This window comes from Oncorhynchus mykiss, chromosome 14, assembly GCF_013265735.2.
Source record: "Oncorhynchus mykiss isolate Arlee chromosome 14, USDA_OmykA_1.1, whole genome shotgun sequence".
In the NCBI taxonomy this organism is placed as follows: Eukaryota; Metazoa; Chordata; class Actinopteri; order Salmoniformes; family Salmonidae; genus Oncorhynchus; species Oncorhynchus mykiss.
Genome location: NC_048578.1, coordinates 27,314,195 through 27,333,304, shown reverse-complemented (window position 1 = coordinate 27,333,304; position 19,110 = coordinate 27,314,195). Strand labels below are relative to the sequence as shown.

The following is a 19,110-nucleotide window of genomic DNA, read 5'->3' as shown; positions in this document are numbered from 1 at the left end:
TTTAATAATGCCATGTAATAATATTTACACATCTTGCATTACTCATCTCATGTGTATATGTTGTATTTTATACAATCTATTTCACTTTGCCTATGCCACTCAGTCATTGTTCATCATTCATGTATATATTCTTATTCCTTTACTTAGATTTGTGTGTATTAGGTAGTAGTTATGGAATTGTTAGATATTGCTGCACTGTTGAAGCACAAGCATTTCGCGACACTCGCAATAACATCTGCTAACCATGTGTATGTGACCAACAAAATTTGATTTGATTTGCAGGATAATTTTTTTCTTCTGTAGCAAACTGGCTCAAATTAAGATCCTACATCTGTACAACACTTGGAAAGAGTCTAATTTACAGCGATATACAGTATATTAGGATTTATATTCAGTTTCTCTATTTCTCTCTTTCACTCACTCACTCACACCTCTTTCTCTGGGGTGAAGGATACATAAGGGTTTAACAGATGTTAAACCTCTCTCCCTGGGGTAACAGCGGTACACCCCTCTGTCTCCCCAGTCTCTCACCCTCACACACCATCTCTCTTTATCTCTCTTTTTTTTCTCTGCCCATCCTCCTGTCTCACTTTCTTCTCTCTCTTCTCACACGTTCATCCTTTAACTGACAGAAGTGGGAGAGGCACCTCTACAGGCTAAGTACTTATTTCACCTCTTTCTGACACCATCTCTCTATCTCTCTCCCTCTCGCGCTCTTTCCACCCATCTCTCTCTCGCTCTCTCCACCCCTCTCTATCCCTCTTTCTCGCTCTTTCCACCTTTCGCTCTCTCTCTCTCTCTCTCTCTTACTCTCTCTCACTCTCTCTAATTAACTAGGTTTTAGTAACAAACCTTTGGGCTTTGGAGTTTCCATGGTTACACCAACATCCAATCTTGTCGGTCCACGTCTTTGTGTGTGTGTGTGAGATATGTGTGTGTGCGTGGTTGTGCATGCACATGGACATGTTTTGGCTGTGCATGCGCTGGGCTCTGTTTTTAATGCTTTTGTCTTCCAGAGGGACAGACAGATGTTGCCATTCTGCTGCCTCCTCTCGCTCCTCTCCTCTCGCTCCTCTTTTCTCCTCTCGGCCGCTCCTCTCTTGAGACCATGTGAATAGAGGCTCCTGGATAGGCGGGATGCTGTCTGTCCCAAATATCAATGTCTAAAATCTCCCCCTCTCTCCCTCTTGTTCTCTCTCCTCTCCCCTGTATTTCCCTGTCTGAATGGCTAGCTGTCCAGAAGAGTTACACACTGAACCAGTGTCCAGTGCTGCATCTGGCTGGTGTGGTGCTGTGGTGTCCTCATATCGACCAGCCTGTCAGGTTAAAGTTGCTCTGTATTGGATCATGACTCCTGGTGGCAGGGCAGGAACCGAAATAACTGAATTTTATTCCAGCCCGCTTCAAATCAATTGAGTGATGAAGGCTGAGGATGGAGCTTGTGACATCACTGAGATCAAAGGTCATAAGTCAGAGGCAGCGCTGATGACACAATGGACCAATCCCAGAGCTATATATATATATATGGCTCAGTCATACTGCTGTTTATTTCCAGGAAGGTTGGAATAAGACCTTGAAGGGCTATACAATCCTGCCAGCTAGAAGGTATATTTGCATTATAAAGAATGTTTTCTCATGATGTTTCTCTTTTCTGTTTTATCTTTCAGCCAACAAGACTCTGCTGGGGGGAGGAGGAGGTGAGTCATTCTGTCGCTCTTTACTCTGTTATTTCTGTTCCCTTGTTCCTGGAGAGAAAGAATACTGTGTGTGTGTGTGTGTGTGTGTGTGTGTTAGACCTGGGATAACTATAGTTAACTATGCTTCATCGAAAGTAAAATAAAAATTGGGGTTTACTTACTTTGGAGGTGACTACAACTAGTCAAATCCCAAAAACAGATCCAAAAAAAATGACAACTTTTTAAAACGATTTGAATACAGATCTGAGAAAGCAACTACTTTCCAAAAATATTTCAATACAGATCTCATGAAGTGACTACTTTTCAGAAACAATTGGATTGGCTGCCTTCAACTAATGGCAGGGCTGTATCTGGATGTTGATGACAACAATAGAATGAATAGAGCACAAACAATCTTCTCTACTATTCCAGTCTATCTGACAGTCATATTTGATCTACACAATACATTTCTATCTGAACATTCTGTAAATATTCATTCTGAATGTCCATTGACCCAGGTGTACATAATCAAACCAATTAACCAATAATAAGTTGTACAGATAAGTATAGATACGTTTTGACTCTCAACAACCATATGACTCTTTCAACATGCCAATGAAAAGGTTGAAAGCTGCAATTCATTTAATGATACCCGAAAATACTGCAGGGAAATTCTAAGCCATTTGCGAACATTGCAAATAGCAAGTTGGATGCTTAGCAAAAACAACTCTGAACCTCTTTGTCCATCTGACGGTAAGTGTTCTTGTTTCAAACACACACTATAACATCTTTAAAGGGATAGTTTGCTCAGAATACAAACTAACATGATTTTCCACCTACCTTGGCTATAGTTGATTCAAGTTGTTGGATATTTCCTTTCTACAGTTAATAGACATGTTGTTACTGTTGGCATTCTCAGTAACACTTAACATTAAACCGTTATTGTTCCTGTGTTATACAATTGCAGTTACTTTTGGAACATTTTGTTAGCATGTTATATAATACATTGGTAATTGCATTTTAATTGCATAGCAATGAGCTTAGAGTTTTTGTAGCTACTGTACACAAGAGGAATAGTGACTGTTTCTTATTCTACTGGAATAACTCCATTATTATGCAACTATAAATCAACGTCCTATGTAACAACAATGTTGCTATTGTAATAATCACTAAGTTGCTACACATGTATAAGAACTGGATGTTACTGCATTACCTTTTGTCACTCATTATCAAAATCATTTGTTAGTCATTTTGAAGCTGCAAAAGTGGTTTACTCTAATGTTGAGGCGATTCAATGTCAAATCAAATGTTATTTGTCTCATACACATGGTTAGCAGATGTTAATGCGAGTGTAGCGAAATGCTTGTGCTTCTAGTTCCGACAATGCAGTAATATCCAACGAGTAATCTAACCTAACAATTTCACAACAATTACCTTACAAGTGTATGGATAAAGGAATGAATAAGAATGTGCACATAAAAATATATGAATGAGTGATGGTATAGAACGGCATAGGCAAGATGCAGTAGATGGTATAGAGTACAGTATATACATATGAGATGAGTAATGTAGGGTATGTAAACATTATATGAAGTGGCATTGTTTAAAGTGGCTAGTGATACATTTATTACATCAATTTTTCCATTATTAAAGTGGCTGGAGTTGAGTCAGTATGTTGGCAGCAGCCACTCAATGTTAGTGATGGCTGTTTAACAGTCTGATGGCCTTGAGATAGAGGCTGTTTTTCAGTCTCTCGGTCCCTGCTTTTATGCATCTGTACTGACCTTCCCTTCTGGATGATAGTGGGGTGAAAAGGCAGTGGCTCGGGTGGTTGTTGTCCTTGATGATCTTTATGGACTTCCTGTGACATCGGGTGGTGTAGGTGTCCTGGAGGGCAGGTAGTTTGCCCCCGGTGATGCGTTGTGCAGACCTCACTACCCTCTGGAGAGCCTTACGGTTATGGGCGGAGCAGTTGCCGTACCAGGCAGTGATACAACTCGACAGGATGCTCTCGATTGTGCATCTGTAAAAGTTTGTGAGGGTTTTTGGTGACAAGCCGACTTTCTTCAGCCTCCTGAGATTGAAGAGGCGCTGCTGCGCCTTCTTCACCACACTGTCTGTGTGGTTGGACCATTTCAGTTTGTCCGTGATGTGTACACCGAGGAACTTAAAACTTTTTACCCTCTCCACTACTGTCCCGTCGATGTGGATAGGGTGGTGCTCCCTCTGCTGTTTCCTGAAGTCCACGATCAGCTCCTTTGTTTTGTTGATGTTGAGTGTGAGGTTATTTTCCTGACACCACACTCCGAGGGCCCTCACCTCCTCCCTGTAGGCCGTCTCGTCGTTGTTGGTAATCAAGTCTACCACTGTAGTGTTGTCTGCAAACTTGATGATTGAGTTGGAGGCGTGCATGGCCACACAGTCGTGGGTGAACAGGGAGTACAGGAGAGGGCTGAGAACGCACCCTTGTGGGGCCCCAGTGTTGCGGATCAGTGGGGTGGAGATGTTGTTACCTACCCTCACCACCTGGTGGCGGCCCGTCAGGAAGTCCAGGACCCAGTTGCACAGGGCGGTGTTTGGACACAAGGTCTCGAGCTTGATGATGATTTTGGAGGGTACTATGTTGTTAAATGCTGAGCTGTAGTCGATGAACAGCATTCTCACATAGGTATTCCTCTTGTCCAGATGTGTTAGGGCAGTGTGCAGTGTGATTGTGATTGCGTCGTCTGTGGACCTATTGGGGCGGTAAGCAAATTGGAGTGGGTCTAGGTGTCAGGTAGGGTGGAGGTGATATGGTCCTTGACTAGTCTCTCAAAGCCCTTCATGATGACGGAATTGAGTGCTACGGGACGGTAGTCATTTAGCTCAGTTACCTTAGCTTTCTTGAGAACAGGGACAATGGTGGCCCCCTTGAAGCATGTCAGGACAGCAGACTGGGATAAGGATGGATTGAATATGTCCGTAAACACACCAGCCAGCTGGTCTGCGCATGCTCTGAGGACGCGGCTGGGGATGCCGTCTGGGCCTGCAGCCTTGCGAGGGTTGACACGTTTAAATGTTTTGCTCACGTCAGCTGCAGTGAATGAGAGCCCGCAGGTTTTGGTAGCGGGCCGTGTCAGTGTCACTTAATTGTCCTCAAAGCAGGCAAAGAAGTTGTTTAGTCTGTCTGGGAGCAAGACATCCTGGTCCGCGACGGGGCTGGTTTTCCTTTTATAGTCCGTGATTGACTGTAGACCCTGCCACATACCTCTCTGTTGAATTGCGACTCTACTTTGTCTCTATACTGACGCTTAGCTTGTTTGATTGCCTTGCTGGGGGAATAGCTACACTGTTTGTATTCGGTCATGTTTCCGGTCACCTTGCCCTGATTTAAGCAGTGGTTCGCGCTTTCAGTTTTGCGCGAATGCTGCCATCAACCAACGGTTTCTGGTTGGGGAATGTTTTAATAGATGCTGTGGGTACGACATCGCCGATGCACTTGCTAATAAACCCGCTCACCGAATCAGCGTATTCATCAATGTTGTTGTTCGCCGCAATGCGGAACATATCCCAGTCCACGTGATTGAAGCAATCTTGAAGCGTTGATTCCGATTGGTCGGACCAGCGTTGAACAGACCTGAGCGCGGGAGCTTCCTGTTTTAGTTTCTGTCTATAGGCTGGAAGCAACAAAATGGAGTCGTGGTCAGCTTTTCCGAAAGGAGGGCGGGGGAGGGCCTTATATGCGTCGCGGAAGTTGGAATAACAATGATCCAGGGTTTTGCCAGCCCTGGTTGCGCAATCGATATGCTGATAGAATTTAGGGAGCCTTGTTTTGAGATTAGCCTTGTTAAAATCCCCAGCTACAATAAATGCAGCCTCAGGATATGTGGTTTACATAGAGTCAAATGAAGTTCGTTCAGGGCCATCGATGTGTCTGCTTGGGGGGGGGGGGGGGGGGGATATATCTGCGGCTGTGATTATAATCGAAGAGAATTCTCTAGGTAGATAATGCGGTTGGCATTTGATTGTGAGGAATTCTAAGTCAGGTGAACAAAAGGACTTGAGTTCCTGTATGTTGTTATGATGACACCACGTCTCGTTAATCATAAGGCATACACCGCCGCCCCTCTTCTTACCAGAAAGATGGTTGTTTCTGTCAGCGCGATGCATGAAGAAACCAGCTGGCTGTACCAACTCCGATAGCGTGTCTCGAGTGAGCCATGCTTCCGTGAAACAAAGAACGTTACAGTCTCTGATGTGTCTCTGGAAGGCAACCCTTGCACGGATTTGTTGTCAAGAGACTGGACATTGGTGAGTAGTATGCTCGGGAGCGTTGCTCGATGTGCCCGTCTACGGAGCCTGACCAGAAGACCGCTCCGTCTGCCCCTTCTACAGCGTCGTTGTTTTGGGTCCCCGGCTGGGATCCGATCCATTGTCCTCGGTGGTGGGCAAAACAGAGGATCCGCTTCGGGAAAGTCGTATTCCTGGTCGTAATGTTGGTGAGTTGACGTTGCTCTTCTAGATATCTAGTTCTATATATCTTATATGTAATAAAACCTAAGATTACCTGGGGTAACAATGTAAGAAATAACACATAAAAAAACAATACTGCATAGTTTCCTAGGAACGCGAAGCAAGGCAACCATCTCAGTCTGCGCAGGAAGTATTTAATTCTATCTATAGGCTATATTAAGATTCATATCTGAGAGCCCTCCAAACTATGTGCTAATGATCATATATTTAGACTAATTCAACTAACTGTTGTAGTTTTTGGTTCTTCATCAAATATTTGGCAGCCATATACAGTTGAAGTCGGAAGTTTACAAACACTTTAGCCAAATATATTTAAACTCAGTTTTTCACAATTCCTGACATTTAATCCTAGTAAAAATCCCCTGTTAGTTAGGATCACCACTTCATTTTAAGAATGTGATATGTCAGAATAATAGTAGAGAGAATGATTTATTGCAGCTTTTATTTCTTTCATCACATTCCCAGTGTGTCAGAAGTTTACATACACTCAATTAGTATTCGGTAGCATTGCCCTTGTCACGGCTGGCTGAAGAACTGAACCAAGGTGCAGCATGGTAAGCGTACATTTTCTTTATTTAAACCAAACCGTGAAGCTTTGGGCTATGTGCCCTGAACAAATTCAAAATTAACTTCCCACAAAACAGGTGCAAGAAAAGGGTACCTAAGTATGATTCTCAATCAGATACAACGATAGACAGCTGTCCCTGATTGGAAACCATACCAGGCCAAGACATAGAAATACAAACATAGAAGAAAGGACATAGAATGCCCACCCTAGTCAAACCCTGGCCTAACCAAAATAGAGAATAAAAAGCCTCTCTATGGCCAGTGCGTGACAGTACCCCTCCCCAAAGGTGCGGACTCCGGCCGCAAAACCTGACTCTAACGGGGAGGGTCCGGGTGGGCCTTCTTACGGCGGCGGCTCGGGTGCGGGACCCTCGCAGCGGGCCCCGGACTGAAGACCCTCGTAGAGGGCGCCTCTAGACTGAGGGTCTGCGACTCTGGATTGAGGAGGGTCTGCGACTCTGGACTGAGGAGGGGCTGCGGCTCCGGACTGAGGAGGGGCTGCGGCTCTGGCAGCTCCGGACAGGAGGGCGGCTCTGGCAGCTCCGGACAGGAGGGCGGCTCTGGCAGCTCCGGACAGGAGGGCGGCTCTGGCTCTGGCAGCTCCGGACAGGAGGGCGGCTCTGGCAGCTCCGGACAGGAGGGAGCACCTGGAGGGAGGAGACGGAGAGACAGCCTGGTACGTGGGGCTGCCACCGGAGGCCTGGTGCGTAGTGGAACGGATACACAGGGCCGTGGAGGTGCACTGGCGGTCTCGAGCGCAGAGCTGGCCCCACCCATTCTGGCTGGATGCCAGCGTCCCCCCAGCAAATGCGGGACGACGATAGACAACTGTCCCTGATTGAGAACCATACCTGGCCAAGACATAGAAAAAAGGACATAGAATGCCCACCCCAGTCACACCCTGGCCCAACCAAAATAGAGAATAAAAAGCCTCTCTATGGCCAGGGCGTGACAGCCTTTAAATGGTTTAACTTGGGGCAAACGTTTCGGGTAGCCTTCCACAAGCTTCCCACAATAATTTGGGTGAATTTTGGCCCATCCTCCTGACAGAGCTGGTGTAACTGAGTCAGGTTTGTAGGCCTCCTTGCTCGCACATGCTTTTTCAGTTCTGCCCACACATTTTTTATAGGATTGAGGTCAGGGCTTTGTGATGGCCACTCTAACACCTTGACTTTGTTGTCCTTAAGCCATTTTGCCACAATTTTGGAAGTATGCTTGGGGTCATTGTCCATTTGGAAGACCCATTTGCGACCAAGCTTTAACTTCCTGACTGATGTCTTGAGATGTTGCTTCAATATATCCACATCATTTTACTTTCTCATGATGCCATCTATTTTGTGAAGTGCACCAACCAGTCCCTCCTGCAGCAAAGCACCACCACAACATGTTGCTGCCACCGCTGTGCTTCACGGTTGGGATGGTGTTCTTCGGCTTGCAAGCATCTCTCTTTTTCCTCCAAATATAACGATGGTCATTATGGCCAAACAGTTCTATTTTTGTTTCATCAGACCAGAGGACATTTCTCCAAAAAGTATGATCTTTGTCCCCATGTGCAGTTGCAAACTGTAGTCTGGCTTTTTTATGGAGGTTTTGGAGCAGTGGCTTCTTCCTTGCTGAGTGGCCTTTCAGGTTATGTTGATATAGAACTTGTTTTACTGTGGATATAGATACTTTTGTACATGTGTCCTCAAGCATCTTCACAAGGTCCTCTGCTGTTGTTCTGGGAATGATTTGCGCTTTTCACACCAAAGTACGTTCATCTCTAGGAGAAAGAATGCGTCTCCTTCCTGAGCGGCATGATGGATGCATGGTCCCATGGTATTTATACTTGTGTACTATTGTTTGTACAGATGAACATGGTACCTTCAGGCATTTGGAAATTGCTCCAAAGGATGAACCAGACTTGTGGAGGTCTACAATTGTTCTTCTGGGGTCTTGGCTGATTTCATTTGATTTTCCCATGATGTCAAGCAAAGAGGCACTGAGTTTGAAGGTAGGCCTTGAAATCCATCCACAGGTTCACCTCCAATTGACTCAAATTATGTCAATTAGCCTATCAGAAGTTCTAAAGCCATGACATCATTTTCTGGAATTTTCCAAGCTGTTTAAAGGCACAGTCAACTCAGTGTATGTAAACTTCTGACCCACTGGAATTGTGTTACAGTGAATTATAAGTGACATAATCTGTAAACAATTGTTGGAAAAATGACTTGTGTCATGCACAAAGTAGATGTCCTAACCGACTTGCCAGAACTATAGTTTGTTAACAAGAAATGTGTGGAGTGGTTGAAAAACTTCCGACCAGTCAAAAGTTTGGACACACTTACTCATTCAAGGGTTTTTCTTTATTTTTGACTATTTTCTACATTGTAGAATAATAGTGAAGACATCAAAACTATGGAATCATGTAGTAACCAAAAAAGTCTTAAACCAATGAAAATATATTTGAGGTTTGAGATTCTTCAAAGTAGCCACCCTTTGCCTTGATGATAGCTTTACACACTCTTGGCATTCTATTAACCAGCTTCACCTGGAATGCTTTTCTAACAGTCTTGTGCACATATGCTGAACACTTGTTGGCTGCTTTTCCTTCACCCTGCAGTCCAACTCCTCCCAAACCATCTCAATTGGGTTGAGGTCGGGTGATTGTGAAGGCCAGGTCATCTGATGCAGCAATCCATCACTCTCCTTCTTGGTCAAATAGCCGTTACACAGCCTGGAGGTGTGTTGGGTCATTGTCCTGTTAAAACAAATGATAGTCCCACTAAGTGCTAAAACAGATGGGATGGCGTATCGCTGCAGAATGCTTAGGTAGCCGTGCTGGTTAAGTGTGCCTTGAATTCAAAATAAATCACAACAGTGACAACATCCAAGCACTCCCACACATCACACCTCCTCCTCCATGCTTCACAGTGGGAACCACACATGCGGAGATAATCCGTTCACTTATTCAGCGTCTCACAAAGACATGGCGGTTGGAACCAGAATCTCAAATTTGAACTTATCAGACCAAAGGACAGATTTCCGCTGGTCTAACGTCCATTGCTCGTGTTTCTTGGCCCAACCAAGTCTATTCTTATTGGTGACTTAGTAGTGATTTATTTGCAGCAATTCGTGAAGGCAATGAAGGCCTGATTCACACAATCTCTTCTGAACAGTTGATGTTGAGATATATCTGTTTATTGAACAGTTCTCTGACTTCATGAGTGTGAGAGAGAGAGGAAATGTTTTTGCAAGTGTGTGTGTGTGGTGTATGTGTGGTGTGTGTTTGCATCCAGCTTCCGAGTTAGTATATTATGTGAGACTGCTGGTGAGAAGTCATTAGTACAGTGCATTTGAAAGTATTCAGACCCCTACATTTTGTTACGTTACAGCCTTATTCTAAAATTGATTAAATCGTTTTTTCCCCCTCATCAATCTACACACAATACCCCATAACGATGAAGCAAAAACACTTAAGTATTCAGACCCTTTACGCAGTACTTTGTTAAAGCACTTTGGCAGCGATTACAGCCTTGAGTCTTCTTTGGTATGACACTGCAAGCTTGGCACACCTGTATTTTGCGGGTTTCTAACATTCTTCTTCACAAGCTCTGTCAGGTTGGATGGGGAGTGTCGCTGCAGAGCTATTTTCAGATCTCTCCAGAGATGTTCGATCGGGCTCAATTCCGGACTCTGGCTGGACCACTCAAGGACATTCAGAGACTTGTCCCGAGGCCACCCCTGCGTTGTCTTGGCTGTGGGCTTAGGGTCGTTGTCCTGTTGGAAGGTGAACCTTCTCCCCAGTCTGAGGTCTGAAGTCCTGTACTTTACTCCATTCATCTTTGCCTCGATCCTGACTAGACTCCCGGTCCCTGCCACTGAAAAACATCCCCACAGCATGATGCTGCCGCCACCATGCTTCACTGTAGGAATGGTGACAGATTACCTCTAGATGTGATGCTTGGTATTCAGGCCAAAGAGTTCAATCTTGGTTTCATCAGAACAGAAAATCTTGTTTCTCATGGTCTGAGAGTCCTTTAGCCCAAGCGGGCTGTCATGTGCCCTCTAAGTGAGGAGTGGCTTCCATCCGGCCACTCTGCCATAAAGGCCTGATTGGTGGAGTGTTGCAGAGATGGTTGTCCTTCTGGAAGGTTCATCCATCTTCACAGCGGAACTCTGGAGCTCTGTCAGAGTGACCATCGGGTTCTTGGTCACCTCCCTGACCAAGGCCGTTCTCCCCCGATTGCTCAGTTGAGTCGGGCAGCCAGCTCTAGGACGAGTCTTGGTGTTTCCAAACTTCTTCCATTTAAGAATGATTGAGGCCACTGTGTTCTTGGGGACCTTCAATGCTGCATAAATGTTTTGGTACCCTTCCCCAGATCTGTGCCTCGACACATTCCTGTCTCTGAGCTCTACGGACTATTCTTTTGACCTCATGGCTTGGTTTCTGCTCTGACTGTCAACTGTGGGACCGTATATAGACAGGTGTGTGTCTTTCCATATCATCTCCAATCAATTGAATTTACCACAGGTAGACTCCAATCAAGTTGTAGAAACATCTCAAGGATGATATTTGGAAACAGGCTGCACCTGAGCTCAATTTCGAGTCCGATAGCAAAGGGTCTGAATACTTAAGTACATTTTGTAATTTTTTTATTATTTATACATTTGCAAACATTTTTTTTTTTTTTTTTTTAAACTATTTTTGCTTGTAAGGTGTACCTTGTGTGTAGGTTGAGGAACAGTTTTTATTGAATCAGTTTTAGATTAAGGCTGTAACTTAACAAAATGTGTTTAAAGGGAAGCGTCCTGAATCCTTTCTGAATGCACTGTATATCATTTATTACTATGGGGTGCTGTGTATATAAACAGTAATTTCTCAGTCTGTTGTTAAGTCAGTGCTTTGCGGCGTGTGTGTGGTGTTGAGAGACTGTGGAGGTAATCGATACCAGTGATAAATCTGTACTACTAGTGGCCAGTCACTCAGACCCCCCCACCCCCACCCCCCCAGCTGAGGGTGTGACCATGTGAGTGCAACCGTGTGTGTGAGTGCGTGCCAAAGTGTGTTTGTGTGTGTGTTATTCACCCAGAAGGCCAGCTGTGTTTGGTCTATCCCAGGCAGTCTTCCTGTCGCTGCATGTCCATGGCAGTGTCTCAGGTTGCTACGCAGGGCAATTCTTCCTGCCTGTTTGGAGGGAAATAGTAGTGGTGGACCACAAATGGGAATTAGCTATATGTAGCTACTGTAACTTATTTTGTGCAATACTTAGAGTATGTTATGCATGGTCCCTGGCTGCTGAATAAACAAATAAATAAATGAAGATGTCATATTCAGAAACAAAGCTAAGACCTAGAAGGAGGATTCTACCACCAGATATACTACATGGTAGATATACTAAAAGTATGTGGACACCCCTTCAAATTAGTGGATTCTGCTATTTCAGCCACACCGGTTGCTGACATAGTAACTAGACTGGGCACGCTCGTGTGTCCACGCTTGTTGATTTTGTCCAGACACGATCAGGACACACAGGTTGAAATATCAAAACTAACCCTGAACCAACTACATTCATTTGGGGACAGGTCGAAATACATAAAACAATTATGGCCATTTTAGCTAGCTAGCTTGCTGTTGCTAGCTAATTTGTCCTGGGATATAAACATTGGGTTGTTATTTTACCTGAAATGTACAAGGTCCTTTTTAAAATAAAATGTAATTTTTTTAGAATTTTGACCAATTTTGAGTCACACACAATTGTGTGTTCTCAACTCCGACAATTAATCCACAGATAAAAGGGGAAACCTAGTTAGTTTCTAGTAATCTCTCCTTGTTCAGTCTTTTTTACTTCTGTGGATTTTACATGGCGCTCAGCAACCAACTTTAAGATGCATTAGTCTCTGCAGCAAAGCACCCCCACAACATGATGCTGCCACCCCCGTGCTTCACGGTTGGGATGGTGTTCTTCGACTTGCAAGCCTCCCCCCTTTTCCTCCAAACATAACGATGGTCATTATGGCCAAACAGTTCTATTTTAGTTCTATCAGACCAGAGGATATTTCTCCAAAAAGTATGATCTTTGTCCCCATGTGCAGATGCAAACTGTAGTCTGGCTTTTTGTATGGCGGTTTTGGAGCAGTGGCTTCTTCCTTGCTGAGTGGCCTTTCAGGTTATGTCAATATATGACTCATTTTACTGTGGATATAGATACTTTTGTACCTGTTTCCTCCAGCATCTTCACAAGGTCCTCTGCTGTTGTCCTGGGATTGATTTGCACTTTTCGCACCAAAGTACGTTCATCTCTAGGTGACAGAATGTGTCTCCTTCCTGAATGGTATGATGGCTGCGTGGTCCCATGGTGTTCATACTTGTGTATTATTGTTTGCACCGTCAATCTATTGTTTGTACCTTCAGGCATTTGGAAATTGCTCCCAAGGATAAACCAGACTTGTGGAGGTCTACAATTGTTTTTCTGATGTCTTGGCTGATTTCTTTTGATTTTCCCATGGTGTCAAGCAAAGAGGCACTGAGTTTGAAGGTAGGCCTTGAAATATATCCACAGGTACACCTCCAATTGACTCAAATGATGTCAATTAGCCTATCAGAAGCTTCTAAAGCCATGACATAATTTTCTGGAATTTTCCAAGCTGTTTAAAGGCACAGTCAACTTAGTGTATGTAAACTTCTGACCCACTGGAATTGTGTTACAGTGAATTATAAGTGAAATAATCTGTCTGTAAACAATTGTTGGAAAAATTATTTGTTGTGCACAAAGTAGATCTCCTAACCGACTTGCCAAAAGTATAGTTTGTTAAAACCTCTTTGGGCTGAGATCCCGCTTACGGGATCGATTTGACAACAGCCAGTGAAAGTGCAGGGCGCCAAATTCAAAACAACAGAAATCCCATATTTAAAATTCCTCAAACATACAAGTATTTTACACCATTTTAAAGATAGATTTAAAAATATATATATACAGTGGGGCAAAAAAGTATTTAGTCAGCCACCAATTGTGCAAGTTCTCCCACTTAAAAAGATGAGAGGCCTGTAATTTTCATCATAGGTACACTTCAACTATGACAGACAAAATGAGAAAATCACATTGTAGGATTTTTAATGAATTTATTTGCAAATTATGGTGGAAAATAAGTATTTGGTCAATAACAAAATTGTATCTCAATACTTTGTTATATACCCTTTGTTGGCAATGACAGAGGTCAAACGTTTTCTGTAAGTCTTCACAAGGTTTTCACACATTGTTGCTGGTATTTTGGCCCATTCCTCCATGCAGATCTCCTCTAGAGCAGTGATGTTTTGGGACTGTTGCTGAGCAACACGGACTTTCAACTCCCTCCAAAGATTTTCTATGGGGTTGAGATCTGGAGACTGGCTAGGCCACTCCAGGACCTTGAAATGCTTCTTCCGAAGCCACTCCTTTGTTGCCCGGGCGGTGTGTTTGGGATCATTGTCATGCTGAAAGACCCAGCCACGTTTCATCTTCAAGCCCTTGCTGATGGAAGGAGGTTTTCACTCAAAATCTCACAATACATGGCCCCATTTCATTCTTTCCTTTACACGGATCAGTCGTCATGGTCCCTTTGCAGAAAAACAGCCCCAAAGCATGATGTTTCCACCCCCATGCTTCACAGTAGGTATGGTGTTCTTTGGATGCAACTCATCATTCTTTGTCCTCCAAACACAACGAGTTGAGTTTTTACCAAAAAGTTATATTTTGGTTTCATCTGACCATATGACATTCTCCCAATCTTCTTCTGGATCATCCAAATGTTCTCTAGCAAACTTCAGACGGGCCTGGACATGTGTCCCCCTGCTTAAGCCAGTACGTCTGGCACTGCAGGATTTGAGTCCCTGGCGGCGTAGTGTGTTACTGATGGTAGGCTTTGTTACTTTGGTCCCAGCTCTCTGCATGTCATTCACTAGGTCCCCTCGTGTGGTTCTGGGATTTTTGCTCACCGTTCTTGTGATCATTTTGACCCCACGGGGTGAGATCTTGTGTGGAGCCCCAGATCGAGGGAAATTATCAGTGGTCAATCAGTGTCTTACATTTCCTTATAATTGCTCCCACAGTTGATTTCTTCAAACCAAGCTGCTTACCTATTGTAGATTCAGTCTTCCCAGCCTGGTGCAGGTCTACAATTTTCTTTCTGATGTCCTTTGACAGCTCTTTGGTCTTGGCCATAGTGGAGTTTGGAGTGTGACTGTTTGAGGTTGTGGACAGGTGTCTTTTATACTGATAACAAGTTCAAACAGGTGCCATTAATACAGGTAACGAGTGGAGGACAGATGAGCCTCTTAAAGAAGAAGTTACAGGTCTGTAAGAGCCAGAAATCTTGCTTGTTTGTAGGTGACCAAATACTTATTTTCCACCATAATTTGCAAATAAATTCATAAAAAATCCTACAATGTGATTTTCTGGATTTTTTTCAAATTTTGTCTGTCATAGTTGAAGTGTACCTATGATGAAAATTACAGGCCTCTCTCATCTTTTTAAGTGGGAGAACTTGCACAATTGGTGGCTGACTAAATACTTTTTTGCCCTACTGTATGTTAGGTCAGAGTCGAGTCACAGAAAAACACAGCCATTTTTCCAGCCAAAGAGAGGAGTCACAAAAAGCAGAAATAATCACCCAACATCAGCGCCCGATCTCACTATGCTCTTGTGGCTGAATGGAAGAATGTCCCCACAGCAATGTTCCAACATATTGTGGAAAGCCTTGCCAGAAGAGTGGAGGCTGTTATAGCAGCAAAGTGGGGACCAACTCCATATTAATAAACATGATTTTGGAATTAGACACCATGTAGTGTATCTGGTTCCATACTCAGCTTCTCTCTAAGGAGGATTATACCACCAGATATCTGGTTCCGTACTCAGCTTCTCGTTAAGGAGGATTATACCACCAGATATCTGGTTCAGTACTCAGCTTCTCTCTAAGGAGGATTATACCACCAGATATCTGGTTCCGTACTCAGCTTCTCTCTAAGGAGGATTATACCACCAGATATCTGGTTCCGTACTCAGCTTCTCACTAAGGAGGATTATACCACCAGATATCTGGTTCAGTACTCAGCTTCTCTCTAAGGAGGATTATACCGCCAGATATCTGGTTCCGTACTCAGCTTCTCTCTAAGGAGGATTATACCACCAGATATCTGGTTCCGTACTCAGCTTCTCTCTAAGGAGGATTATACCACCAGATATCTGGTTCCGTACTCAGTTTCTCTCTAAGGAGGATTATACCACCAGATATCTGGTTTCGTACTCAGCTTCTCTCTAAAAAGGATTATACCACCAGATATCTGGTTTCGTACTCAGCTTCTCTCTAAGGAGGATTATACCACCAGATATCTGGTTCCATACTCAGTTTCTCTCTGAGGATTATACCACCAGATATCTGGTTCCATATTCAGCTTCTCTCTAAGGAGGATTATACCACCAGATATCTGGTTCCATACTCAGCTTCTCTCTAAGGAGGATTATACCACCAGATATCTTGTTCCTTACTCAGCTTCTCTCTGAGGATTATACCACCAGATATCTGGTTCCGTACTCAGCTTCTCTCTAAGGAGGATTATACCACCAGATATCTGGTTCCATACTCAGCTTCTCTCTGAGGATTATACCACCAGATATCTGGTTCCGTACTCAGCTTCTCTCTAAGGAGGATTATACCACCAGATATCTGGTTCCATACTCAGCTTCTCTCTGAGGATTATACCACCAGATATCTGGTTCCATACTCAGCTTCTCTCTGAGGATTATACCACCAGATATCTGGTTCCATATTCAGCTTCTCTCTAAGGAGGATTATACCACCAGATATCTGGTTCCATACTCAGCTTCTCTCTAAGGAGGATTATACCACCAGATATCTTGTTCCTTACTCAGCTTCTCTCTGAGGATTATACCACCAGATATCTGGTTCCGTACTCAGCTTCTCTCTAAGGAGGATTATACCACCAGATATCTGGTTCCATACTCAGCTTCTCTCTGAGGATTATACCACCAGATATCTGGTTCCGTACTCAGCTTCTCTCTAAGGAGGATTATACCACCAGATATCTGGTTCCATACTCAGCTTCTCTCTGAGGATTATACCACCAGATATCTGGTTCCGTACTCAGCTTCTCTCTAAGGAGGATTATACCACCAGATATCTGGTTCCGTACTCAGTTTCTCTCTAAGGAGGATTATACCACCAGATATCTGGTTTCGTACTCAGCTTCTCTCTAAAAAGGATTATACCACCAGATATCTGGTTTCGTACTCAGCTTCTCTCTAAGGAGGATTATACCACCAGATATCTGGTTCCATACTCAGTTTCTCTCTGAGGATTATACCACCAGATATCTGGTTCCATATTCAGCTTCTCTCTAAGGAGGATTATACCACCAGATATCTGGTTCCATACTCAGCTTCTCTCTAAGGAGGATTATACCACCAGATATCTTGTTCCTTACTCAGCTTCTCTCTGAGGATTATACCACCAGATATCTGGTTCCGTACTCAGCTTCTCTCTAAGGAGGATTATACCACCAGATATCTGGTTCCATACTCAGCTTCTCTCTGAGGATTATACCACCAGATATCTGGTTCCGTACTCAGCTTCTCTCTAAGGAGGATTATACCACCAGATATCTGGTTCCATACTCAGCTTCTCTCTGAGGATTATACCACCAGATATCTGGTTCCATACTCAGCTTCTCTCTGAGGATTATACCACCAGATATCTGGTTCCATATTCAGCTTCTCTCTAAGGAGGATTATACCACCAGATATCTGGTTCCATACTCAGCTTCTCTCTAAGGAGGATTATACCACCAGATATCTTGTTCCTTACTCAGCTTCTCTCTGAGGATTATACCACCAGATATCTGGTTCCGTACTCAGCTTCTCTCTAAGGAGGATTATACCACCAGATATCTGGTTCCATACTCAGCTTCTCTCTGAGGATTATACCACCAGATATCTGGTTCCGTACTCAGCTTCTCTCTAAGGAGGATTATACCACCAGATATCTGGTTCCATACTCAGCTTCTCTCTGAGGATTATACCACCAGATATCTGGTTCCGTACTCAGCTTCTCTCTAAGGAGGATTATACCACCAGATATATGGTTCTATACGCTCTCCTCTCACCGTCTATCAACTCTAGATATCTGGTTCTATACGCTCTCCTCTCACCGTGTATCAACTCTAGATATCTGGTTCTATACGTTCTCCTCTCACCGTGTATCAACTCTAGATATCTGGTTCTATACGCTCTCCTCTCACTGTGTATCAACTCTAGATATCTGGTTCTATACGCTCTCCTCTCACTGTGTATCAACTCTAGATATCTGGTTCTATATGTTCTCCTCTCACCGTGTATCAGCTCTAGATATCTGGTTCTATATGTTCTCCTCTCACTGTGTATCAGCTCTAGATATCTGGTTCTATATGTTCTCCTCTCACTGTGTATCAACTCTAGATATCTGGTTCTATACGCTCTCCTCTCACTGTGTATCAGCTCTAGATATCTGGTTCTATACGCTCTCCTCTCACTGTGTATCAACTCTAGATATTTGGTTCTATACGCTCTCCTCTCACCGTGTATCAACTCTAGATATCTGGTTCTATACGCTCTCCTCTCACTGTGTATCAGCTCTAGATATCTGGTTCTATATGTTCTCCTCTCACCGTGTATCAGCTCTAGATATCTGGTTCTATATGTTCTCCTCTCACCGTGTATCAGCTCTAGATCAACAGTGGATATGCTTTTTCTCCCATCTTCTCTATCACTGGCAATCTCACTTTCTCTCTCTCTCTCTTTCTTCTGTTTCCCCTCGTTCCTCCCCCTCTCTCCCCCCTCTCTCTCCTCTGTTCTTTATGGCAGAGTAATGGGAGATGCTAATTAGGCAGGTACAGACTGGTCAGACCTTTAAAGAGAGGGGGAGACAGAGATAAACAAGTAGGCAGGTACAGACTGGTCAGACCTTTAAAGAGAGGGGGAGACAGATATAAACAAGGGGAAATGTTTGAAAGACATTGAGGGAGGGGCATAAAGACAGTGAGGGAGGGACATAAAGACAGTGAGGGAGGGACATAAAGACAGTGAGGGAGGGACATAAAGACAGTGAGGGAGGGACATAAAGACAGTGAGGGAGGGACATAAAGACAGTGAGGGAGGGACATAAAGGCAGTGAGGGAGGGACATAAAGGCAGTGAGGGAGGGACATAAAGACAGTGAGGGAGGGACATAAAGCCAGTGAGCAGGTGCTCAGTGGGTGATGAAGTTGATAGATTAGGATTTGAAGAGAGAAGGGAAACGCTTTGTCCTGCATACATCACATTCACAATAGGCCAGTGTTTTTTAAC

General features: G+C 43.9%; 1 protein-coding gene across 2 annotated transcripts in view; it reads left to right on the top strand.

Annotated features, from left to right (window-relative positions):
- Nucleotides 1–19,110, top strand: part of macrod1 (mono-ADP ribosylhydrolase 1) — a 119,061-nt gene that overhangs the window by 70,200 nt on the left and 29,751 nt on the right. For both annotated transcript variants that reach the window (XM_021561605.2, XM_021561604.2), the window contains exon 4: nt 1,668–1,697. In XM_021561605.2, the coding sequence (XP_021417280.2) occupies nt 1,668–1,697 (30 nt within the window). The remainder of the gene's footprint in view (nt 1–1,667; nt 1,698–19,110) is intronic.